Source organism: Nerophis ophidion, linkage group LG27, assembly GCF_033978795.1.
Source record: "Nerophis ophidion isolate RoL-2023_Sa linkage group LG27, RoL_Noph_v1.0, whole genome shotgun sequence".
NCBI lineage: Eukaryota > Metazoa > Chordata > Actinopteri > Syngnathiformes > Syngnathidae > Nerophis > Nerophis ophidion.
The window spans coordinates 11,374,886-11,387,513 of NC_084637.1; the positions used below are offsets into that span (position 1 = coordinate 11,374,886).

At 39.7% G+C, this 12,628-nt stretch overlaps 1 protein-coding gene across 3 annotated transcripts in view; it reads right to left on the reverse strand.

Annotated features, from left to right (window-relative positions):
- Positions 1–3,801: 3,801 nt before the first annotated feature.
- The window catches only part of zgc:65895 (uncharacterized protein LOC393546 homolog), a 31,575-nt gene continuing 22,748 nt past the window's right edge, over positions 3,802–12,628 (reverse strand). For all 3 annotated transcript variants that reach the window (XM_061889915.1, XM_061889917.1, XM_061889916.1), the window contains exon 3: positions 3,802–5,176. In XM_061889915.1, the coding sequence (XP_061745899.1) occupies positions 4,907–5,176 (270 nt within the window). In that variant the 3' untranslated portion in view covers positions 3,802–4,906. The remainder of the gene's footprint in view (positions 5,177–12,628) is intronic.

Sequence of the window (12,628 nt, forward strand, 5' to 3'; positions counted from 1 at the left end):
AAGTCAATGTTCACAAACAAGAAAAAAAAAAGAGGGGTATTTTATTTGAACTAAGCAAAATGATCTACCAATAGAATAAGAAAATTTGGCTTGTCAAGACTTTTCAAAATTAGCTAACCTCAATGAACCCCAAAATACTTTAAAATAAGTATATTCTCACTAATAAGTGGACGTTTCTTGGTAGAAAAAAAAGGGACCTTTTTGCTCAATATGTTTAAAAATATTCTTAAATGAAGTAAATGCTAGTGCCATTATTTTGACATAATGATATGCGCTCGGCATTATATTTCTTGAAACCAGCAAACTTATACTAAAAAGTAGTTTATTGTTCTTAATGGAAAGGCAACAAGGCAACCATTCTTTACTCTCGGGGTCTCCTAGACACTCAGGCAAATCATATGGTTTAAAAATGAATTTTTCCATCGACATGACATCATCTTGCCAAGTGCGTGCTCTTTCAGTCAATTCATGTGCATATATACATCCCGGCCCCCGGCCCAATTTTTATTATTATAATTTTGAAGAATTTGTCTGAATGTGCAAGAGCTATTTCAGTTCAAAATAGTTAGAAATGTCACATGTTAAATGTTTAAATATTTTCAAACATTTTTCTGTACTGTGCCAACTGTACTAATATAGGAGTATGTATTTTTTCTATTGTTTCATGGAAAATAAAACAGCAAAGTCAATTCGGCCGTCATCTGTTTTAATTATGAGACACAATTGCGTCAAAATCATGATTTTTTTTTCAATAAAATAAGAAATTATTACTTTAAAAAAGTAGTTTTATACTTGTGAGTGTTGATGACACAGCTTTGCAACACTTGATATTCTAGTTTCAAGCATGTTTTACTCAATATAGGTCATCACACCTCAGCTAGAAGCTGTAATATCTTACTGAGATCATTTAGGACCAAAACCCTTAAAACAAGTAAAACACTAACACAAAATCTGCTTAGTGGGAAGAATTATCTTATCAGACAGAAAATAAGCAAATGTCACCCTTATTGGAGATATTCAAATTTACTTAGATTTCAGTTTTTGCAATGTGACACGAAGACTGAATACATTCACCCTGTAAGAAATGAAATAAATCCAATTACTGCGTTCAAGCACACAGTCTGACACTTTTTCAACGTATTTCTGCCCTTAACACGCCCTCATTATATAACAACACAGCACTTCTTCATGGTAACAACAAGCTAAGTTGCGGTCAAGAACCCTTCCCAGAGCCCCCAAAATAGTCTGCGGGCTATAGAGCATTTTCTATTCGGGCTCCAGTACTCTGGAATGCCCTCCCGGTAACAGTTCGAGATGCCACCTCAGTAGAAGCATTTAAGTGTCATCTTAAAACTCATTTGTGTATTCTAGCCTTTAAATAGACCCACTTTTAGACCAGTTGATCTGCCGTTTATTTTTATTTTCTGCTCTGCCCCCCCTCTCCCTCGTGGAGGGGTGGGGCACAGGTTCGGTGGCCATGGATGAAGTGCTGGCTGTCCAGAGACGGGACCCGGGATGGACCGCTCGCCTGTGCATCGGTTGGGGACATCTCTGTGCTGCTGACCTGTCTCCGCTCGGGATGGTCTCCTGCTGGCCCCACTATGGACTGGACTCTCACTAGTATGTTGGATCCACTATGGACTGGACTTTCTCAATTTTATGCTAGATCCACTCGACGTCCATTGTACCGGTCACCAGAGAGGGGAAGGGGGGTCACCCACATCTGCGGTCCTCTCCAAGGTTTCTCATTGTCATCCCGCTGGGTTGAGTTTTTCCTTGCCCTGATGTGGGATCTGGACCGAGGATGTCGTTGTGGCTTGTGCAGACCTTTGAGACACTTGTGATTTAGGGTTATATAAATAAACATTGATTCATTGTTTAATTGAACCCTTGGAATTAAGAGTGGGCTTCACGGTGGGAGAGGGGTTAGTGCGTCTGCCTCACAATACGAAGGTCCTGCAGTCCTGGGTTCAAATCCAGGCTCGGGATCTTTCTGTGTGGAGTTTGCATGTTCTCCCCGTGAATGCGTGGGTTCCCTCCGGGTACTTCGGCTTCCTCCCACTTCCAAAGACATGCACCTGGGGATAGGTTGATTGGCAACACTAAATTGGCCCTAGTGTGTGAATGTTGTCTGTCTATCTGTGTTGGCCCTGCGATGAGGTGGCGACTTGTCCAGGGTGTACCCTGCCTTCCGCCCGATTGTAGCTGAGATAGGCGCCAGCGCCCCCCGCGACCCCGAAAGGGAATAAGCGGTAGAAAATGGATGGATGGATGGAATTAAGAGTATCAATATTACAAAAGTTGCTTTTTGCAAATTCCGTGTTAATGCAATAATTATGAAATTTTGTTGTGTACTTGATGTATTTTTAACACATTACTTAGTTATCATTTATCATATACAATTGAAGTATTCGAATTATTAGTCCGTGCAATAAACATCACAAAATGACAAAGTTTTTGTTGTTTCTTTTAAAATAAATTGTATGTTCTCTAGACTGTTTTAAGCACTCTACCCACATCTGGTTCAGTGTCAGTTAAAATATAAACAACACACTTTCCTAGCATACTTGCCAACCTTGAGACCTCCGATTTCGGGAGGTTGGGGGTGGGAGGGCGTGGTCGGGGGTGGGGCGGAAGCGTGGTTGGGGCGGGGGGTGTGGTTAAGAGGGGAAGAGTATAATTCACCAACTCGAGTATTTCATATATATGTATAAAAGATATATATATATATATATATGAAATACTTCACTTTCAGTGAATTCTAGCTATATATGTTTATCTTATTATATATATTAATAAAAGAAATAGTTACATTTTCGACGGCACTAATCAAATAAAACACAGTTGTTCTACTAACTGTACTGTGCTTACAAAAAAACAACAACACCTACCTTTCACTATTTGAGTAACATTTGTTCTGCCATTTGCGTATTGGCGAGCGATTTCCGAATCCGGGAACATATCCTTCACGGATTAGTTGTTGACATCTGGAAATGAGAACGGGATGTTGCTTCCAGCTATCAGCATAGCCATCTTTGTCTCAGCATAAGTTACACCATCAGGTCTCCATTTTGCGAGGTGGGCCATAATACTGGGATGTGAACGATGCTGCGCTGCGGACGCTTTGTGCTTCGCTGACCGTTCATGGCTGAGTATATCCGTTCGGCCGCCGTGTTCAAAAGAGGAGTCTGTTCTACAAAATTTACAGGCAACATATCCCTTCCCCTTCGAACTCTCCTGGATAAACTAAAATTCTTCTTTCCAATCGTTCTGGAACTCGCAAGCGTATTTCTTCATTTTGCTTGTCGAAGGTGTAATATATTGGGTTGGAGTCAATAACCAGGCGACGTGATAAAGTTACGTTTCTATACTGTGGGCTTCAGAACAGACTCCCTAATGCATGTTCCTTGACTGCACTTAAATGTAGAATATATTTACATTCTATTCTATGTACAGTAGATGGCAGTATTGTCCTGTTTAAGAGAGTCACAACATTGCTGAGTCAGGTTCTCATGGAGCTGGAGGGGGCGTGGCCTCCAGCTCCACCTGAATTTCGGGAGATTTTCGGGATAAAATTTGTCCCGGGAGGTTTTCGGGAGAGGCGCTGAATTTCGGGAGTCTCCCCGAAAATCCGTGAGGGTTGGCAAGTATGTTCCCTAGTAATATCAATAGATACTATTAACTTCTTGCAATCATAAATCTTTTGGTTATACATTTGAAAACAATATTAAGGAGTTAAAGGTCCTCATTACAAGCCTAATATAATGCAAGTCCCTGAACAAAACGAAACCAAAAGCAGTCTCTTTTTCTCTGTTTTCACTTTTATTTGAGGTGCAACTGTCTAGTGCAAATCGTAACGTCACATTTGTGTTGGGGCTGAGGAACATGCACAAAAACACTCACGTACTTCCTCGCCAGGCATTTACTTGTTTGCCAAAGTGTATGCGGCCAGCGTGCCAGCGACAGACACCTCCTGGCTGTACAAAAGACTGAAAAGAAAATGAAACGTCCTCGCTTAAAACAACTCAAGTGAAACATTCTCAAACAGAAACAGTCCGTTATTGTTTTGAGCGTTCGAGGTAAATAATCGTCTGTTCTCACCACAAGTGCTGACATAGCAGGTATTTCTCAACCTGGCAAACCATAGATATATATATACACACACACACACACATATATATATATGTACATATAAAATAATTGAAAAAGAGATATATATGTATCTATGGTTACACACCAGGCACTTGGCTGAATTGGCAATGTTGTGGTTCGTCCTATCCAACACCTCGCCGTTATTTTAACTGTTGCACATCACTTGGACATAAATTACCTCAACAAACAAAAAAAAACATCCTAAACTTTCTCTCTTAAAAAACAAAAGAACATTGATTCCCTGCATAAATATTTAGGTCCCCATCCAAGAGGGTTGGGTGTGTCGAGGGGGGGTCACGTGACACTAGAGAAGATGCCAAAGTGAACAGTGATGGTGGCCACCAATATGTCGTCTCATATCATCCCATTCCAGATGGGGGAGTCCTCGGTTAAAAAGTTTGTCCATTGGTAGCAGCGACATGTGCAAGTGGAGAAGATGCACTGACAAAAAATAAAAAATAAAGGAATGTGTGCTGATTGAGTGGGGGGAGGGGGGGGGCCGCGATGGCACACTTTCCACCCATCAATTCACATAATCTTGGTGTGTGTCCCCCGTCACCATGACATCAGCGATTGTTCGAAGCAGGTCGAAGTCAGACACAAGGCAGACGTACGCCATGAACAAAATGTGCAACAAAAACCGTAGGAAATCCTCAAGATGGCGGCATGGTGTTGAGGAGGGGGGAGGAAGAGGGGTTATATTATGGCTCCTCTGTTTCCATCCGCTAATCCCTCACAGCGGGGGATTTCTTTTTTACGCGGATGCGCCGGAGTTTTGTGCGGAAGGGAGAACTTGTGTCGTCCCCGCCGAGGCCTGGACCGCAGGCTGGGCGGCGCCGGTGGGGGAGCCGCCGGTCTGGACCTGGGCCTGGAACTGAGCCATCTGCTCTGGGCTGGCCAGGGTCTTCAGCAGGTTGTTCTCCTGCTCCAGCTGGGAGTTGCGCTCGACCAGCTCCTTGATCTGCTCCTTCAGCACCTCCACCTCCTCGCGCACGGCGTACATCAGGTGACTCTTCACCAGGTCCTGAGGAGGGACAGGGAGGGTGGGGGTCGGCTTTAGTATAGCAGCTCACGGTGTTTTTCATGCATGGCGGATGGAGACCAGGGGTGTCCAGAACTTTGCATAGTGTTGAAATAAAATCAAACAAAAAAAACACAATAATACTAAATAAAAGCTGAAATGTTGATACTAATAACTACAAGTGTCCAGATCCAATATTGGTATCATGATAAAACAGGGGTCACCAACCTTTTTCAAACCAAGAGCTACTTCTTGGGTACTGATTAATGCCAAGGGCTACCAGTTTGATACACACTTAAATAAATTGCCAGAAATAGCCAATTTGCTCAATTTACCTTTAATAAATACATCTATATATATAAAAAAATGGGTATTTCTGTCTGTCATTCCGTCGTACATTTTTTTCCTTTTACGGAAGGTTTTTTGTAGAGAATAAAGGATGAAAAAAACACTTAATTGAACGGTTTAAAAGAGGAGATAACACAAAAAAAATTAAAATACAATTTTGAAACACAGTTTATCTTCAATTTCAACTCCTTAAAATTCAAAATTCAAAAATAGCTGATTCGAATCTTTTTGAAAAAATTAAAAAAATAATTCATGGAACATCATTAGTTATTTTTCCTGCTTAAGATTAATTTCAGAAATTTTGATGACATGTTTTAAATAGGTTAAAATCCAATCTGCACTTTGTTATAATATATAACAAATTGGAACAAGCTATATTTCTAACAAAGACAATACATTATTTCTTATAGATTTTCCAGAACAAACATTTTAAAAGAAATTCCAAAAACTTTAAAATAAGATTTAAATTTGATTCTACAGATTTTGTAGATTTGCCAGAATAATTTTTTCAAATTTTAATCATAATAAGTTTGAAGAAATATTTCACAAATATTCTTTGTCGAAAAAACAGAAGCTAAAATGAAGAATTAAATTAAAATGTATTTATTATTCTTTACAATAAAAAAAAAAAACTTGAACATTGATTTAAATTGTCAGGAAAGAAGAGGAAGGAATTTAAAAGGTAAAAAGGTATATGTGTCTAAAAATCCTAAAATCATTTTTAAGGTTGTATTTTTTCTCTAAAATTGTCTTTCTGAAAGTTATGAGAAGCAAAGTAAAAAAAAATAATGAATTTAATTAAACAAGTGAAGACCAAGTCTTTAAAATATTTTGTTGGATTTTCAAATTCTATTTGAGTTTTGTCTCTCTTAGAATTAAAAATGTCGAGCAAAGCGGGACCAGCTTGCTAGTAAATAAATAATATTTAAAAAATAGAGGCAGCTCACTGGTAAGTGCTGCTATTTCAGCTATTTTTAGAACAGGCCTGCGGGCTACTCATCTGGTCCTTACGGGCGACCTGGTGCCCGCGGGCACCGCGTTGGTGACCCCTGTGATACAAGCAGTCCTGCAGCATGTTTACTCAGCTACACAACAGCTAAGCACACAAGATAGATATAAGTAAGAACAATATTGCTGTCTAAAACACAAATACAAACGATATTAAATAAACATAGATGCACATTACTTACACGTACTAAGTCTCCAAGTCAGAAGCATATTAGAAAGTATCCAGTAACAAGTGTGTCTGCATCATTCAATTTACTTTGTGATGAGCTTCATTTATTCCATTATTGTAGCCACTACGTGTGGCCTAAAAAAAATTACCGTATTTTTCGGACTATAAGTCGCAGGTTTTTTCCTACTTTGGCCGGGGGTGCGACTTATACTTTGGGGAGACTTATGTGTGAAATTATTAACACATTACCGTAAAATATCAAATAATAACATTTAGCTCATTCACATAAGAGACCAGACGTATAAGATTTCATCGGATTTAGCGATTAGGAGTGACAGATTGTTTGGTAAACGTACAGCATGTTCTATATGGATGGTTTCCCACACATTAAAAAAAAATTACCCAAAAATATATAAATTTTTATTTATTTTTGACTCGCTCGACCGCTCATAAAAGCAATGGGACTCTGTCTGTGAATGGAGCTTGTAGTTACATATCATATAAATATGTAAATATTATATAAATATGTATATAAATATGTACATAAAGTGTTGTAATTATATTCCAACTCTGCGTTCTCCTTGGTCATCGCCGACGACACACCACCACAAATAGATGCCTGACCTGTGGGAAACACTTATATGTTATAGTTATTTGAATGACTCTTACCATAATATGTTATGTTTACATAGCAGGCACCTTGTCCGTTGGTTATTTATGCGTCATATAACGTACACTTATTCTGCCTGTTGTTCACTATTCTTTATTTATTTTAAATTGCCTTTCAAATGTCTATTCTTGGTGTTGGGTTTTATCAAATAAATTTCCCCCCAAAAAAGCGACTTATACTCCAGTGCGACTTATTTGTTTTTTTCCTTCTTTATTATGCATTTTCGGCAGGTGCGACTTATACTCCGGAACGACTTATGCTCCGAAAAATATGGTACCACTTGAATTTAAAGACAGCATAAGTCAATTACACACAATTATTAATTAAGAGGTGCGGACCATAGATCCAAATTGAAAGATTTTCGTGGAAATGGTACATGACCGCCATTGCTGATTACAAACGGCAATCCCCTCTGGTTGACACTATATTTATTTTTCATACCTTGGCTGACCTTAGCAACTAATCATGTGTCTCCATACACAGTCTGGAGCCGCCCCTCTTAGCTAATAATAATCACCTTCATTATGACAAATAAACTGCATGTTTTTTGTATCTCAAGTATCATTTTCACTGGCTGAATATGTTACACACAGAGGAAGAGATTAAGAAACTGCTTTAAATAGCGTGATGCCATTGCAAAACTGTAAATAGCTGGGTTGCATATGACACCACGTCCATATTTCTTCTTCACGCGATGGTCATAAAACGAGTAAGAGTGAGTGGAGAGTTTGAGCAGTAAATGCTGTATTGCTCTTTTCTTCTTAGGTCTTGCAGTCGTTCCAATAGAGATAGAGCAAAGAGCTTTCATAGCATCCCGAAATAATTGTTTAATAAAGGTAAAGGCAGGGGAAAACGAAATTGCGTCGAAGAAAATTACTCTTAATAATATCCCTTTCACCGTGTTCTGGAATACAAATCGGACCGTGCTTGTGTCTGCAGGGATCACTTTGTAAAATGGTTGCTAGAACATTGGATTTGAGAAACTTTCTGTGATGCAATGGAGACTCGGAAGTAACTCTAGGGCACGTGATTGCAACCCAGCTATAGCACTCACTATAAACAAATACCACAGTTAATACATGTGGTAGGTATTAGTATCAGTCAATATCGAAATTGGCCTGATTGGAACAACCCTATAGTAGGTTGTTTTTTTACACCCCATTGTTCTCTAAGAGATTTCACTTGATCAAGCCATTTCTAATATTTTTTCTTCTTAGGTTCCTTCTAGTCGATGTCGACCTTGGATGATGAAATGCACCAGTCTTCTCCACTCTGCTCTTTCCACCAATCTGATCTCTTGACTCAGATAATATAATTCCTGTTGTTTTTGTAATTCCTTCCATCCACATTTACCTTTGTCTTCCTTTTCAACATTTCCCCTCACATTTTCTAAGCATGATGTCTTTGCCTAAGTTGTTGTTTCTTCTCATTTTATGGCCAAAGTGACCCAGCTGTTGTTTAATGATGCAGTATAATAATGAAATGCTTGGTTCAATTTTCTCTAGCACTTCTTTATTTGAGATTCGTTTTGTCCATGGAATTTGTAAGATTCTGCGCCAACACCATTACTCAAAGGCAAGTATTTTTCCTGAGTCTTGTTTTTTCAGAGTCCAACTTTCACATCCATAAGTTGCTATTTGGAATATTAAGGTCTCCATTGTTTTGATTTTGGTGCTTAGAAGAATGTGGTTGCTCTTGAGCATGTTATTCAGTTTAATCAGTGATGCTCTGGCCATTGTTAATCTTGTTTTGATTTCCTTTGAACATCCACCGTCTTCATATATTTCACTGCTGACGAAGCAGAACGACTTCAATGTTTTCTTAATCCACCTTGAACTCTGATGTTTTCTGTTGTCATTATCTGTTGTTTTTTTTTCACATTTAAGTATAGGCCCGCCTTAGCACTTTCATTCTTAACTTGAGCTAATAACATTGAGTAACCTGAAAAGCGCTATACCAAATAAAATGTATTATTATTATTTTTAGATCACTGCAGGATTCAGCCAGTAAGGTGGTGTCATCTGCATATCTTAGATTATTGATATTCAAACTCCCTATTTTGACTCCAATTGCCTCACACTCATCCAGAGCTTTTCTCATGATTATTTGTTATATTACACTATCCATCCATCCATTTTCTTTTGCTTATCCGAGGTCGGGTCACGGGGGCAGCAGCCTAAGCAGAGAAGCGCAGACTTCCCTCTCCCCAGCCACTTCGTCCAGCTCCTCCGGGGGATCCTGAGGCGTTCCCAGGCCAGCCGGGAGACATAGTCTTCCCAACGTGTCCTGGGTCTTCCCCGTGGCCTCCTACCAGTCGGACGTGCTCTAAACACCTCCCTACGGAGGCGTTCGGGTGGCATCCTGACTAGATGCCCGAACAACCTCTTCTGGCTCCTCTCGATGTGGAAGAGCAACGGCTTTACTTTGAGCTCCTCCTGGATGGCAGAGCTTCTCACCCTATCTCTAAGGGAGAGCCCCGCCACCCGGCGGAGGAAACTCATTTCAGCCGCTTGTACCTGTGATCTTATCCTTTCGGTCATAACCCAAAGCTCATGACCATAAGTGAGGATGGGAACAAAGATCGACTGGTAAATTGAGAGCGCCTTCTTCACCAAAACGGATCGATACAGCGTCCGCATTACTGAAGACGCCGCACCGATCTGCCTGTCGATCTCACAATCCACTCTTTCACTCGTGAACAAGACTCATAGGTACTTGAACAATACCAAATAATAAAAGTGGAACAAAATGATTTGTGCTGATATTGTATCGGATCAACATTGGTATTGTCCAAAGCTCAAGGCGTCATTATTTGTATACAAATATTACGGGTGTAACAGTACACAAAAATTTCGGTTCGGTACGTAACTCGGTTTAGAGGTCACAGTTCGGTTCGTTTTCGGTACAGTAAGAAAACAACAAAATATAAATTTTTGGGTTATTTATTTACCAAATTTGCTAATTCTTCCACCAAAAATATTTTTCTGAAGTAATGCGAACCTTGGATAGGTCAATAACTCATAATAACATTGATTTTGATTCAATATTATAGAATAGAATAGAAAGTACTTTATTGATCCCGGGGGGAAATTCAGCACCACAGTTCGCTCACAATAGACAAGAATAATAATAAATAATATAATATATATATTATATATATAGTATATAAATAATATAAATATATTCTACATATATTCTACATATGTTTATGTTTTGAGCGATGACCGTTTGAAAGAAAAATAAAACAGCTTTGTTTTATTAGGTCAACATTGCAACTTTTTCTAAATTACATTTAACCTTTCAGCTTTTTTATTTCACTTTTGTTATGTTTTTGTTTATTTTAATAGTATTTTTAGAATGTGCCGAAGGGCCTTTAAAACATTAGCTGTGGGCTGCAAATGGCCTCCGGGGCACACTTTTAACACAGAAATTTAATCTGATAAATCTATGGATAAAAAGCAGACGCATGCGCTTTCTTTGTCTCTCCCCCTCCCTCACGAATGCTGCTGCGCTCGTAATTTGTTTTGTTTTTAACCTTCTTAACACTGAACGTACATTGAAAATACACGCAACCATAACTCGAAGTGCGGGACATTTGGGGTGTTTGGGGGGCTAGGCTGACCATACGTCCTCTTATCACCGGACATGTCCTCTTTTGCAGAGCGGTCAGGGCGGAGTTTCTTAAATACCTCAAATGTCCAGCATTTTGAGTGTTTTTTACACAACGTGCAGTACGCTACTTAATATGTCTGTGTGGAAACTCGTTCAGTACACCTCCGCACCAAACCGGAAACCCCGTACTGAAACGGTTCGATAAAATACCCGTACCGTCACACCCCTAATAAATATATATAACTAGTAATGTCACTTCTGACACAAACTTTTCTTTACCGGGGACGGCGTGGCGTGGTTGGGAGAGTGGCCGTGCCAGCAACGTGAGGGTTCCTGGTTCGATCCCCGGCTTTTACCAACCAAATCACGTCCGTTGTGTCCTTGAGCAAGACACTTCCCCCTTGCTCCTGATGGGTCGTGGTTAGCGCCTTGCATGGCAGCTCCCGCCATCAGTGTGTGAATGTGGAAATAGTGTCAAAGCGTGTGAAGGTGGAAAAGCGCTATGCAAGTATAACCCATTAAAGGCCTACTGAAATGAGATTTTCTTATTTAAACGGGGATAGCAGGTCCATTCTATGTGTCATACTTGATCATTTCGCGATATTGCCATATTTTTGCTGAAATGACTTAGTAGAGAACATAAAGTTTGCAACTTTTGGTTGCTAACAGAAAAGCCCTGCCTTTACCGGAAGTCGCAGACTCCTCACATCCTCACATTGTTTTTAATGGGAGCCTCCAACAAAAAGAGCTATTCGGACCGAGAAAATGACAATTTCCCCATTAATTTGAGCGAGGATGAAAGATTTGTGTTTGAGGATATTGATAGCGACGGAATAGAAAAAAACAAAAAATCAAGTTAAAAAAAAACAACGCGATTGCATTGGGACGGATTCAGATGTTTTTAGACACATTTACTAGGATAATTCTGGGAAATCCCTTATATTTCTATTGTGTTGCTAGTGTTTTAGGGAGTTTAATATTACCTGATAGTCGGAGGGGTTTGTCCACGGGTGTGTTGACGCCAGTGTCTGATGGAAGTTGACGGCAGCTGTACGGACAGCACAAGCTCAGCTGATCTCTGGTAAGTGGCGACTTTTTACCACAATTTTCTCATAGAAAACTGCTGGTTGAGATTTGGTCGGGATCCATGTTCGCTTGACCGCTCTGATCCATAGTAATGTTTCACCTCCGGGAATTTTAAACAAGGAATCACGTGTGTTTGTGTGGCTAAGGGCTAAAGCTTCCCAACCCCATCTTTCTACTTTGACTTTTCCATTATTAATTGAAACAAATTGCAAAAGATTCAGCAACACAGATGTCCAAAATACTGTGTAATTATGCGGTTAAAGCAGACGACTTTTAGCTGTGTGTGTGCGCGGCGCTAATATTTCCTAACAGTCCGTGACGTCACATGTACACGTCAGCATTCCGCGACGTTTTCAACAGGACACTTCGCGGGAAATTTAAAGGCCTACTGAAACCCACTACTACCCACCACGAAGTCTGATAATTTATACATCAATGATGAAATATTAACATTGCAACACATGCCAATACGGCCTTTTTAATTTACAAAATTAGGTTGATTGGCGACACTAAATTGGCCCTAGTGTGTAAATGTGAGTGTGAATGTTGTCTGTCTATCTGT